Source organism: Vollenhovia emeryi, unplaced genomic scaffold (genome assembly GCF_000949405.1).
Source record: "Vollenhovia emeryi isolate VEMERY1.0 unplaced genomic scaffold, V.emery_V1.0 DF939168.1, whole genome shotgun sequence".
Lineage (NCBI taxonomy): Eukaryota > Metazoa > Arthropoda > Insecta > Hymenoptera > Formicidae > Vollenhovia > Vollenhovia emeryi.
The window spans coordinates 561,861-575,185 of NW_011967198.1; the positions used below are offsets into that span (position 1 = coordinate 561,861).

At 41.8% G+C, this 13,325-nt stretch overlaps 1 protein-coding gene across 4 annotated transcripts; it reads right to left on the reverse strand.

The window, feature by feature from the left end:
• Nucleotides 1–1,031: 1,031 nt before the first annotated feature.
• On the reverse strand, nt 1,032–12,441 carry LOC105564108 (catenin alpha). 4 transcript variants are annotated; one of them, XM_012016236.1, is made up of 9 exons: nt 12,015–12,441; nt 10,378–10,717; nt 9,534–10,263; nt 8,035–8,061; nt 6,457–6,690; nt 5,710–6,315; nt 4,945–5,622; nt 4,223–4,398; nt 1,032–4,127 (listed from the first exon to the last, which is right to left on the reverse strand). In XM_012016236.1, exons 2-8 carry the CDS (start codon nt 10,692–10,694, stop codon nt 4,234–4,236), a joined length of 2,757 nt encoding a protein of 918 aa, XP_011871626.1. In that variant the 5' UTR covers nt 10,695–10,717; nt 12,015–12,441; the 3' UTR covers nt 1,032–4,127; nt 4,223–4,233. The 4 variants fall into 4 exon arrangements, with proteins under 4 accessions (XP_011871626.1, XP_011871624.1, XP_011871625.1 ...); XM_012016234.1 differs by having other exon boundaries at nt 1,032–4,398; nt 12,015–12,440; XM_012016235.1 differs by having other exon boundaries at nt 1,032–4,398; nt 11,999–12,440.
• Nucleotides 12,442–13,325: the final 884 nt, after the last annotated feature.

Here is a 13,325-nt window from a genome sequence, read left to right on the forward strand (position 1 = left end):
AATACGCTGACTATTAGTCGGAGGCGCGCGTGTCTAAAGTTTTATTAATTAAAAGAAAACAATTTAGTTTGTGCTGTGTATGTCTCGAACCCTCGTTTCCTAAGACCATGAAAATGAATTGACCTTGTAGGGAAAAAGGGCGTACATGGATTAAAAGAAAAATGCGACTCGTTTGCAGATTATATGAAATAAGGCAGCCGTTATGTGTGAAAAAAAAAATATATATATATCATAAGTGTAACCATGTGTATCCATCGCTTCATCATCGTTCGAATTGTACAAACTTGACATCGTCTAACGACGTTTACGCCCTCGTAACGTCAAGACTCGATTCGCGATTACTCGTGACACTAGAAGATCGCATCATGATAGAACCTGCGAACTGAGATTTGTAATACTTATAAATGCCGCATAATTTCTTAGACTTTCTTACGCCCCCTTAAATTTGTCTCGAAGTTTTGGTATAATTACCACAATCACACTTCTCCTTTAGCTCACTTGCATATATTGGTATCTCTACATGTAATATTAAGAATATTAGGTTACACTAGACTTAAGAGATGTGCAGCTGTAATCTTCTCGTACAGTACAATATGAAGCAGTACTACAATAAACGGTAGTCATTACAACATCGTAAATTATCGTGATAACTGATAACTAATATGTATCTGCAGTAACTAATGCGAACATTGTAACTCGAGTCTGTTGTAATAAGGGAGCTCGACCACTTGCGTGTTTACGAAAAATAACTGTATCTTTTTAGGATTATGTTAATCAAAAGAAAAAAAAAGTACAAAAGCAAAATGACATAAAAATATATAAGTTTTATGTTTAAGTCATATCTCTGGAAGAATGGTAATCTACATTCTCCGTTATTACATATTTATCGCATCATACCTTGTGCAATGCAACGCAGATTGGATTGTAAAAATAATTAATATTGTATTAATTCAAGATAGGTGATATTACTTTTATATATACATGCTATTTTAACTTATAATGTATTTCGTCACTTCCAGTAAATTTTTGCATTTGTGGTTTTGTTCGTGCCTATACTCCTTTTTTTTTCTGTAGCATTTAACGTGTACGTGTAAATCGAGAAATATAGAGATATATGTATCAAAATGTAGATAAAAAATCAGCTTTCGCTTATTTTCTAATCCCCAACATCGTAGTAGGAGCGCCGTGCGCGGTACCTGGATATCTTGGGAATGAACGTATACTCGCTCAGAAAAAAAAAACACGTCATTGTTATGAGAAATGCATCACCCTATATTTGGCAGCATATTGATTACAATATTTCAATCTTAAAAGTAACTTCAGTATAAGTAATACTTATTTTATATAATAAAAAAGGCGACGCCGACTTATTACACAATATATTGGCATCCGCTTCATCGTAGCGATCGATGGCTCGATCTTACGTAGATTATCTAAATAACGTAAAAATATGCGTACACACGTAATCGGAATACTGAAATAATACGTCCTGTAAAAGAAATCGGAAGTACAGCATTATTGTATATTTAGTGCACAGTGATGACGCACAATGAATTACGTTGGCATCAGTATAGAATATAATAAATCTTGTATTGCATTGTGTTTTGCAATTATAAAACGGGCCAGAGAATGATACTGGTGCATCGTGGTCCTATCTAGAGAATTACATGAAATAAAATGATCGTGCATAAACGAAAATAATCGTCATCGAACAAATTAATTGTAACGAGTAAATCATGTCTTCAATATAATGAACGTATAATTCTTATATCTACGATGTTATCCCCCTATTGGCTCTATTTATAGACGATAGGGAACCACTTGAATATAATCGTAATACTTGATATCTATATCTCATTTGAGAACTTCGTATATTACAAAATACGAAAAACATTCCGTACATATAAATAGAAATAGATGTATGTATATATATATATATATAATTACTTAATTTATAGAGCAATGTGTATATTGCTCTCGGTTTCTTTTGGCCTTTCAATAATTGAAATCTTACTAATATTGCAAATATTACATGAAGTACAATATATTTAATAGTTAACGTTAATTCTGAAATAAGATACTCGGTTATTAAAGTCGTTAGTAAAAGATTATTATCGTTGCGATATGGACTAAATTGGAATTTCCTTCTCTCGCACTCCCTTTCTCATTTCGGTTGTTCGTTATACAAAAATTAAAAATAACATGGGCATATATTTACTTATATACAAGTTAATATATTAAATTCTGCAGTCTCTTTATTTCGATACAATACTGTGTCAATCCATTAAGTTTTATCGACCCCTGTATGAGCTTCGTATAAGAATTCCTAGAAGATATAGATTTTTCTCGCGAAAAGAAAAATTTATATACAAAAACGGATTTCCAATCTATATAAACGTATTCGAATAGACATGAATAATAAATCTTAGTGATGTATACAAAAAGTAACTAATCTACACAATATAAAATAATATAAAAAGATTTCATCATAAGAAATAGCGTGTCCTCGAACAATCGATACACAGGAAGTATTTTTATAATTGTGCTGCTTGAGTAAGATGTCACTCGTGCAGCTGGAAAAAATTTAGGGTAAAATCTATCACGTAAAACTTGTCGAATATAAAGACGATCGTGCAGCGTGAATTCACAAATAAATATAATCTGTAAACATAAAGTCATTATCTTTAGTTGTGCCTCCGTAAAATGGGAGATGTATATGTACGTCAGCCTTTTTTGTTTTAATTCGTAATCATCCTCCGAAATCTTCTCCACAGTTCCGTTGGTTACTCCTCGGGATTTATGTATATACGCATGTATTACGATTATTGTTCTCGCGATTAAAAACTAATAACTAACATACTTGAATACTCATGCGTAGCGTACCGCACAATGATTACTAATTGTAAGTGATAAATACGAATTTCCAAAGCATTACCATTCACCTTACACTCCTCGTAACGTTCAACTCTTTAATCGAGCTCTCATAAAACCGAGACATGCGGTAAGAAAGAGGATCGGGTTTCCGCCGACTATCGAGCGATCTCACACGGAGTCGTGCGTCACTTCGTAATAATTAGATATTCCTCGCATCTTAAATATCATCGAAAATAAAATATCTTGGCCTTACAATTCTTGAAAGGTGATGCTTGTATAATAATACGTTCTGTAGTTACGTCCTTATGCCCTGCTACATGTAATTCGCTGTGTCCGACTAATTGGCGATCGACACGAAAAAAAAGATGAATCAAATACACACACACACGTTCCGCTTATTTACAATGTGTATGCATTAATGGATGCGAGTGATTCGGCAATTCTTCAAAATGGCAACGTGTAAGCTTTTGTTACCGATGACCATATACAAGTAAAACTCCATCCAATGCGGTCGACTATATGATCGAAACGTGAAGCTTGGCATAGCTTGAATAATTTTGTCTAACGATTCAATATACTTTTTGAAATGTTATCATTGTAAATCTCAAATAAATAAGTATCAAACTAACTTGCCAATCTTCAAAAAGAACAAATAATAAGGATAACGTCGACAATTAACTGGCACAATATATTTCGTTTAAAACATACAACGTTTCGACCAGTAATACTGGTTCTTATCAAGTATTAAAAATTCTTAACAACCCATTAGATGTGACAGCAAAAAATGGGTGACATTGGTAGTAATCACGAGACACGGTAGTGTCTCGCGCCAAGTGTAAGCGTAGCTAGTACACGCGTGCGAGATATAAGAATACATGGAGGAACGAATCACTCTGCACAGTAACCTATGGAGTAGATATAAAATTTTTTAAAAGACGTCAATTGTTGTGAAAGGTCGGTAGAAGACAACGAATTACTTTGTACGCTTCTATCATAAAACTGAAAGAAAAACACAAGCGATGACAAATGTTTCCCATTAGATTAGATTATTAGAGTTGGAAAATTCCTCGACAGAACAGATGCAAAATCTTCATCGAAACGATCTCCTTTAATCACCGTGTCAGCCCCGACATTTAGTAACGATACAACGGATGTCACTTTATATTTAGATCAGGAACCTACTCAGACATCTCATAATTTATCCGATGGTTTTAGAGACGACCTTTTTCTTCTTTCATATCGATCGCTCTGCACTGATCGGGCAAAGTAAATCGCAAATGTCGTAGCAAATAAATATAGCAAGACACAGGGACGTGACATTATGTTATTTCTGTTATCGTTTACTTACATCTAGAGAACTTACACGCTCTCGGTAGGGCTCTGAAATTCTGAGAGCGCGTGTATCGGATTTTGGACCTTCTTCTGCGAACCTTTACGTACTTTCGCTCTAACTTCCTCTGGTCTCTCGGGACGCACCAACGGTTTCTTCTCCGGGGCTTTCATCTTCCATATGACGATGGGAGACTAATCGAAATGTAATAAATTTGTATTATTATATGCATATAATCTATACTTTTATCAATAATTTTACGATCATATTCGAAGATTGTATTAATTAAAAGTGTTTTAACACTACTTATACATGTACACGTATAATACAATATTGAGTTTTATGAACTTTCGAATTTTCAATATTTAATAATACCGCAAAAAGGTTATTAAACAACTTCTCTCGAACTATCGCACGCTATTTATGCACGGATGGCTTGTTAGAATGGCATATACTTACATACTGAAAGTCCACATATATTAGTGTACAGCAAAAAAATATAATAAAAAAACACGATATGCAATTAATCTTATAAAATAGAAATATGCATCTAGTGTGTAGTAAAAAAATTATATCAGTATCTCTCTTTTAATATTAAGATCTAATTAGCGAAGCTAAAGGATACAGCGATAAATTGCGAAGAATCTCAAATGTGGCAAATTACTGTCTAACTGCAATAACGCCCAGGAATAGATTAGCTTAGCTCTGCTGCAGAGTTAATGAATACCGACGAGACTTACCGTTACCGTGGATTGTCGCGGGTACTTGGTTGACGCGACGTAGGAAGCCTTGACGGTGAGCACAACAGCGTTCATCAAGTTCTTGGCAGCCTGTATGAGGGAGGTTGCGCTGTCTAGGCCGGAAACAATCAGCTCGCCACTGATATTCTGCACGTCCGCCTTCACTTTGCTCGTGATATTCATCTGATGACAGTAGAGCGCTATGCGTTGCAAGTACGCAAGGAGATCCTTCTTCGTGGAACTCTCCGGGCACTGATCGGCGATCTGTCTGGTCAGCTTGTCCAGTTTCGTGCCAGCCTCGGAGATCTTCTTTGCCGCGTTTATGACGTCCATGGTCGTCTTGAGGGGGCCTCGACCGCGAGTAAAGTCCGTCATCTCCATCATGATCATGCACATGTGCTTAGCGAGAACGATGATGTCGTTGCCGGCGTCGTCCCACTTTGCCACCTCCTTGTCGAACTTGAGCTTCTCGCTTCGGAAGTACTCGACCTGCTGCAGGATCTTCTGCTTGTCCTCCTCCGGCATCTTTCTCATCGCCTCGCGGGCAGTCGTGATGCCGCTGATCTCCGGATACTCGTCCACGCCGTGTTCGCCGGTCTGAGCGCTGGACTTGCTACGTGTTTCCAACGTGTAATGCTCGTCTAACTCCACATCTTCGGGATCCAGATCTTCGTCCGCCTGAAAAACAACGAGAGAAATTAGAAACGACGAGACGAGGAGCAATTACGCAACGTCGATTACGGACGTCGCGATGGATCCTCTTACCCTGTTCATCAGCACAGCTCGCCTGATCTCGCGAACCCCGTCGTACACCAGCCTGGACGCGTCGATGAAGTCGTTCTCGTCCACTTCCTGCGCCGGATTGCTGCGCAGCGCGTTTACGGCCTCTTCTACTCGTTGCTCGAAATTTGGCATCACCTGCTTCCTGAGTACCTTCACCGCCTCGAGAACTCGCTTGGTGTAGATGCACGGCTCGTAATTGTCCATCTCGGCCTGCACGACGTTGCAGACCCTGGCGGAGCGGCCGAGTATCGCGCCCGCGTGTCTGTCCAGGGTGTCGGCGTCACCGGGTCGTACCTGCAACGCCAGGACGCACTTGTTGACGTCGTCCAGAATGTGATTCTCGGAGACCGCCAGGAAGTCGTCGATCGTGGTGATGTCGTCCACGGCCTCCGTCAAGACGCGCATCTGATTCTCCCATGCTTGGCGGAACACCTTCATGTTGTCCTTAGCGACGTCCGAGTTTCGCGCGGCCCACACGCGCGCGGCGTTTATCACCTGCGGGCAAAGATTCTCGATCTGCGCCGCAGCATAGCGAACCATCTTCACGCCGTCCTCGTTGTTGGACATACTGCACACCAAATTGGCCACCTGTTCAAAGCAAAGGTACAATTAATCTTCTTGTTACACACGAGATATTTCAAAAAAAAAAACACTCGGTAACACATGCGTATTCGAATGGACATATTTATTTTCGTATTTGTACAAGAAATTCATAAAATTCCCTCTTACCTCCACCAGTTTATTCGCGTGCTCGGTGAAGATGAGCGCGTACTCTTCCACCTCCTTGACCCAACCTTTCTCCGCAGCTTCGTACAGGGCCTGCAGCGGCGCGCTGGTCTCCAGGAAGCTGTCCGATACGTGGTCCACCACGGCCTTGCGCAGCTGCCTGCGAAGATCGCGGGTCTTCCTGCACATGTGATCTATCGCCCTCTCTAAGCCCTCAGACTGTTCCTTGACGCCCATCTGTCAACACGTATTCGTCGATTAATTCCGGGGCTGGATAAATTATTCTTGGATTTTCAATGTACAGCTGTAAACAATTGCTTAATATTCGACGTTATTGTTAGTTTAAATCCGGTTCGTATCACAGAAACAGATAATCCAGGGTGTCCAGCAAACTCAATGAAAAGAATTCCCTGACTTTTGTCAGGTTTCCCAGGAGCCGGAATTAATTTTTCCCTGACCGTTTGGTGTAACTTTTTACAAGATGCATCATTTGCGTGCATCTGTATGGTAAATCAAGTAAATGTTAAATGACGAAGTACTTGAAGCATTTTTCTCGGCAAACAGAAATCCGGAATTTAAAAAGATGAAAAATTTAAATTAAAGCAATTATACCATCTATGTATAATACAATGTGTAATAGAAACGAACATATCATTACAAACCATTTGTGATACCGTACGTAATCATATATGATGCTTTCGTCTCGCTTAACTGCATTTTGCTTGCAACTTACTAGATAGTAACTTACTTAGCTAGTACTGTTTAGTAATTCATCTTTTTTTATAGTTTTGCCTCAGTTGAACACATTGAAATAAAATAACACGACGATGAAGATATAAATTACCGACCACTTATAAATAAATTGATGTTTAGCAAAACAGAAAATTCGTGTACTGAGAGCCGAAGAAAAGATTATTTTCTAAAAACTTTATATTATTCAGAGAAAAATGTGAAACGATGTAAAAATCCAGATAAATCGTAAAACTTCCTCACTTTTCCCTGACATTGCCAGATTTCTAGAATTTCCCGACAATTCCCTGACCACTGGACACCCTGTAAACGTGTATTAAAGGACGAGGATACGTAAACCAAATCGTCAGAATAATGTTATTGATACGTGATAGATGGGAATGAGATGTCTTCTAAAAAAAATAGTATTTAATTGCATCATAATTTTTTTTAGCAACGTGACTGCGGCAAGCGGTATATTTACAAGTTTTATGTATATTTATACGCTACGAATCGTGTGCATGAATTGTATATACAGCTCAAATTTTCTACGGTTATGCCAATCCATCGTCTCGTCTATTGCATTGTATATTGCGCTTGAGTCTCTGGTTATTTTACGTAGCTACAACGTGTGACGTTAGTTATTTAATATTCGCATGTAAGAGTGAAGGAAATGAAAAAGAAATTAAAACGAATCGTAAGCACACAGCTAATAAAGAGCTAACGATTAGTGCTGGTCATTAAACAATAAGTATGCATTGGTAGTGTGTGAGAGAGAGAAAGAGATCTAAGAGTAACGTGTTTATGCGCAACAAAACCCATAGAAAATGTAGAATTACTTCGCATATTTACCCGTCTCCCACCCCGAGCGCGCTGTAACTGGCCATCACCGACAAAAACAAATCAATAGAATCAACATGGTTTCAATAAAAAGAATAAATCGCATGTCCTATACGCGTACTGCCTGGATAACAGTACGCTCTCTAGAAACTTACATGACGGAGAACTAACATTCTACGGCTTGAAGGTAGACCGAGCGGTATTATACATTTGTATTAGGTGGTAAACTTAGTTTCCGCGGCTCACATTTAGACGCTAGTTGCAAGTGTAATTTATTCTGGCATCTGAAACTGGCGGCATAAAATTCAGTGCGAAAAGATTCATTTAAGCGAGCAATGCCATTTGTTTCTCTCGATTAAACGTGGAACGTGACAAGTTGTTTTCTCGACGTGTGCTGTTTCATTACCTCGACTTGAAACTGCAACTACAGCTCATAAATTACTTGTCGAAGCTTATGGCAATTGTGCTCCATCGGAAAGAACATGCCAAGAATGGTTTCAGCGATTGCAAAGTGGTGATTTTAATGTGAATGATAAACAACGCTCAGGTCAGCCGAAAGAGCTTGACGACACCGAAGTGCAAGCATTGTTGGACGAAAACTCGGCTCAAACGCCCCAAGAATTGTCTGCAGCGTTAAATGTTACTCCGACGGCTGTTTCCAAACGTCTACATGGGAAAGATTCAAGAGGAGAGGAAGTTATTCTTTTGCGCGACAACGCTCGACCACACGTTGCAAAAGCAGTCAAGGAAACACTGATGCAGCTCGAGTGGGAAGTTCTCCCGCACCCAGCGTATTCACCAGACTTGGCTCCTTCAGATTGTCACTTGTTCCGATCAATGCAGCACGGCTTGGTGGATACACACTTCAAAAATTACGAGGATGTGCGAAAATAGATCGATGAATGGATTGCATCAAGAGACCAATCGTTCTATCGTTGCGGAGTCCACTCGTTGCCAGAAAGATGGGAAAAATGTGTAGCTAGCGAGGGCAAATACTTTGATTGGTGTATTTTTTGCTTTTGATATCGAAATTAATGAGTTTGTTAAACAAAAAACACCGCGGAAACTAAGTTTACCATCTAATATAACTAAGATAAAATACTGACAGTATCTTACTGAAGAAAGAACGTTATAATTAATGCTATAATTGTAGATTCCATATTAATCTAGCGGCTTATCGCTCAAAATTGAAGAAAAAGAAACTGCAAGAAGTAAGGCCGATATTCATAGTCAGATCTTATATTCAAGACCGCCTTGAATTCATCTAAAGATGCTGTATGGAACATTTCATCGGCTATGGAGCATCTAAAGATGATTCTAAGACGGTCTTGAATATAAGATCCGAGCATGAATACCGACCCAAGTCTACATAAGCCCAATTGTATTCAGAACCAAATTATTACTCGTATATTCGTTTATACGTGTTTACTTATATAAAAAAAAAAACGAATTCTGTCCCTTCGACAACGCGAACGCCGTATCCGCGTCGTTACGATCGCGGCTCTACTTACATTGTTCATGTATTCGCTCAGGAGGTCCTGCAGCGCCTGCCTGACCGCGTTGCACTCGGCGACGATGCGCTCTCTACGCTCGTCCCGGGTGCACGACGAATCCGCCATGAGCGCGGCACCGCTGATTATACTCTCCAGCCTCTCCTCGAGGCTCGGCCGCGTGCGGACCTCGTTGTAAGCGAGCGGCGACATCACCATCCTCTCGTCGAAGTCGTCCAGCGCGGCGGCCAGCTCGCCGGGGCCGTCGTAAGGATGCTGGTCGGGCGGCGTTTTCCCCTGAGCGACGTCGTTTATCGTGTTCACCGCCTCGCACACCTGCTTCAGCACGTAATCGCGATTCGCCTTGGCCGCCGCCAGGTCGGGATGCTGCACGTACACCTTGGACGCGGTCAGCAGCATGGTGGAGTGCTTCTTCAGGACGGCCCGGGCGGCCGCCAGATCGTCCCTGAGCTGGGGATCCTTCAGCTCGTGCTGGCGCTTGGCCGCCTGCTGAATCAGCTCGGCGGCGTTTCTGCCGAACTCCTTGATGTTCTGGATCACCTCTCCCTGCGAGGAGGCGTTCTTCAGCTTCTTCAGATCGTCCTCGACGACGTAGAGCGACTTCAATAGCAGATGGACGTCAACCATGTCCGCTAAGATGAGCAAACGCGTCACCGCCGACAGCAAGTTCCTCGCGGCGCGCACCATGTTGCCTCGTTTCAGGGACGAGCATGGATCCTCGGAAAACTCTCTGCGTAATTCCAAGTATTACATCAGCGTGGCACGACGATATAACATAATATATATATATACATTTAATTCGCAGGTGAATAGCATTACAGGAATTGTTCAAGTAAAGTTATACCTGGCAGCGATACTCATTGCTGCTCCCGTTTTCCTCACTTCCTCCACAGCGCTCAGCATCTCCGCCGTGATATCCGGATTCTCGTACGCGATCTTCTCGCCCTTCTCGATAAAATTGGTGGTGGCCTTCTCCACGGTTCCGACGAGCGCGCTCGCCCTCTTCGACTTGCCCTTCTTCTTCTTGCTGGGTCCCTTCGTGTTCACCAACGTGGTCACCTGGAGCACAAGCGGCTCCAGCGTCTTCTCCACGGACATGGTCCGTATCTCCAAGTTTTTGGGATCCCACTTCAGAGTGATCGGCCCAAAGTGATCGGACATGCTTATTCGTATTAATGTTCACTCTGCAAGTAGCAAAAATGAAGGTTTCAGTAAAACCGTGAGTGGCAGCAAAGCCTGCGAGTGCGAGACATTCCCCCCCCCCCCCACCCCCCGAGATCAATATCGCGCACCGAAGCGTCCCAATTATTTTGTATCAGCGATAAAGTCTGGCGGGCAGATCTGCGTAAAGAAAGCTAAACGGTCGTGCATTTCCTCCGGATACGAATTTTTCTCTCGTTTTAATTCGAGTCTTTTTTTATGAATTCCTCTTAGTTAATTATCTCAAATTAAATAACTCTCTTTCTCTTAGAAACAAATGCATAAACTTAATTTCATTCTATTCCACAAGCGAGTATAAATAAGAAATATCGTTAATACACAATTGGATTCGCATTAATCGTAAAGTCAGCTGAGAGAAGCGCCCAAAAATCTATCGACAACTCCGCGAATAAGAGAAGCTGATCGAAGTGTGAATTATTTTCACCGACGTATTAACTTCGATCCCGAACTTGCGTCTCTTCTCTCTCTCTCTCTCTCTCTCTCTCTCTCTCTCTCAAATTCTGAAAAGCAGAAATAATCACAGAGTTAATTTGCACCGATAGAACCGGAGATACCGCATCACGAGTTATCCTGTCAGCGCCGGTCTACAATACGTGGAGTAAGCGTGGAGTAAGGAGTAAGAGAGAGCCCCAACTTCTAGCTTTTGGTGTAAGGCAGCTGAGATACAGGCATAATTTTTAAAATATTTGTAACATTGGCTGCGTTCGGCAGGAAAAGCTGCTTTGCAACTGTTGTAAAATTCGTGAATCTGATTGGTGTGTTCTCTCAATCTTGTGTGAATTTAAGAGCATACGTCAATCAGATTCATGAATTTTACAACAGTTGCAAAGCAGCTTTTTCTGCCGAACGTAGCCACTGATTGATGGCATTTTGATTCTCCGAGAGTAAGCCCAAGAGCTGAAGTAAGAGTAAGAAATAAAATGGATTTATTTCCTTACTCCTACTCCTTACTCCAGTTTACTCCAGCTTGCTCCATGTATTGTAGACTAGCCTTCAGACGCGCGTATCGTGGATCAATGCTCCCCGGAGTTGGCGTCCACGGTCAGCGGGCGTGCGGCGGGAACTCGCGACGCTCCGGCCAGGACACGTTCGCCGCTTCGCTCCCGATACGGGTGCGACGCGGACCTCGCTGGCATCACCCTCGACAACAGCGTGTCTCCCGGCGGGAGCGCCGCGTATACGTAGGTAACCCCGGCACGTACGCGGCAGCGAAAAGGGAAAGGCGAGATAAGAAAGACACGTACGCGAGGCTCGGCCTACCTGCATGAAAAGACAGCCGAGAGGGAAAGCGGGACCGCAGACGGCTTCCACCGCTGTCAACAGGGACGAGCAATTCGCGGGCGACGCAACGACGCGAGATCGCGCGAGATCGGCCGCATTAAACGGGAGACCGCGAGACGCGATACGGTCCAACCGACGGCCCGACGAAGCACCGTGTCACCCGCCTCTATGTATCACTCCGTTGGCATTCGCCTCTTTCAGGCCCGTCTCGCCTGCGCCTCGACCCCCTGTGACGTCATTATTTCCGCTGGGCTCGGTGGGATCGGTTATACATAGACAGTTATAGAGCGCGGCTCGGTCTACGCCCGAAACCTTAAGCCGCGTTTCGACGCGGCGACGGTGTAGGCCCAACGTTCCGTTGTTCCCCCAATTTTCCCATCTGATATCTTTGGCTCTATGCGAATATAGCTTTTGCGCTGCTGAATCTTTTTATTAGTTTTTACGCCTAAAATAATATCAGGATAAGTTGCGGACCGCATAGCAGAACGTTTTTATACTTGAAACACTCGGGTCAGAAGTCTAATGAGAACGATATTGATATTTGAAATTTTCGATTTTTTAATCGTGAGCAATTTGAATTTGGCTTTATAAAATTACAAAATTCTTCCACGCGATTACAATACGCGTAAAAACAAAGCGGGGGGTTCACGACTTTATATAATATAAACGAACTTATACAAACTTTATAAAAACGAAGAGAAATTAAAAATATCGCTTTATAAGTAATTGTGGTTAGGCTTCACATGCTGATATTTTTAATTTCTCTTCGTTTTTTATATAAAGTCGTGAACCCTCCGCTTTGTTTTTACGCGTACTGTAATCGCGTGGAAGAATTTTGTAATTTTATAAAGCCAAATTCAAATTGCTCACGATTAAAAAATTGAAAATTTCAAATACCAATATCTTTCTCATTAGACTTCTGACCCGAGTGTTTCAAGTATAAAAACGTTCTGCTATGCGGTCCGCAACTTATCCTGATATTATTTTAGGCGTAAAAAGTAATAAAAAGATTCAGCAAAAACTATATTCGAATGTGTCGGTAAAACAGACGACTTTAGCATCCTCTTAAGACCAATGTCCACGATGCTAGAACTTGGACCAAGTTCTAGCATCGTGGACACAGGCCTTAAAGTGCCTAGTGCAGACTGCACGCAGCAAGCGGCAAGCGTCGAGCAGCGAGCGCTTGCTGCTTGCTGGTTGTTTCGTTGACGGTTCACATTCGTTGATTGGCTGCTGCTCGACGCTTGCCGCTTGCTGCGTGCAGTCTGCACTAGGCTTTAAAGCCTGCTA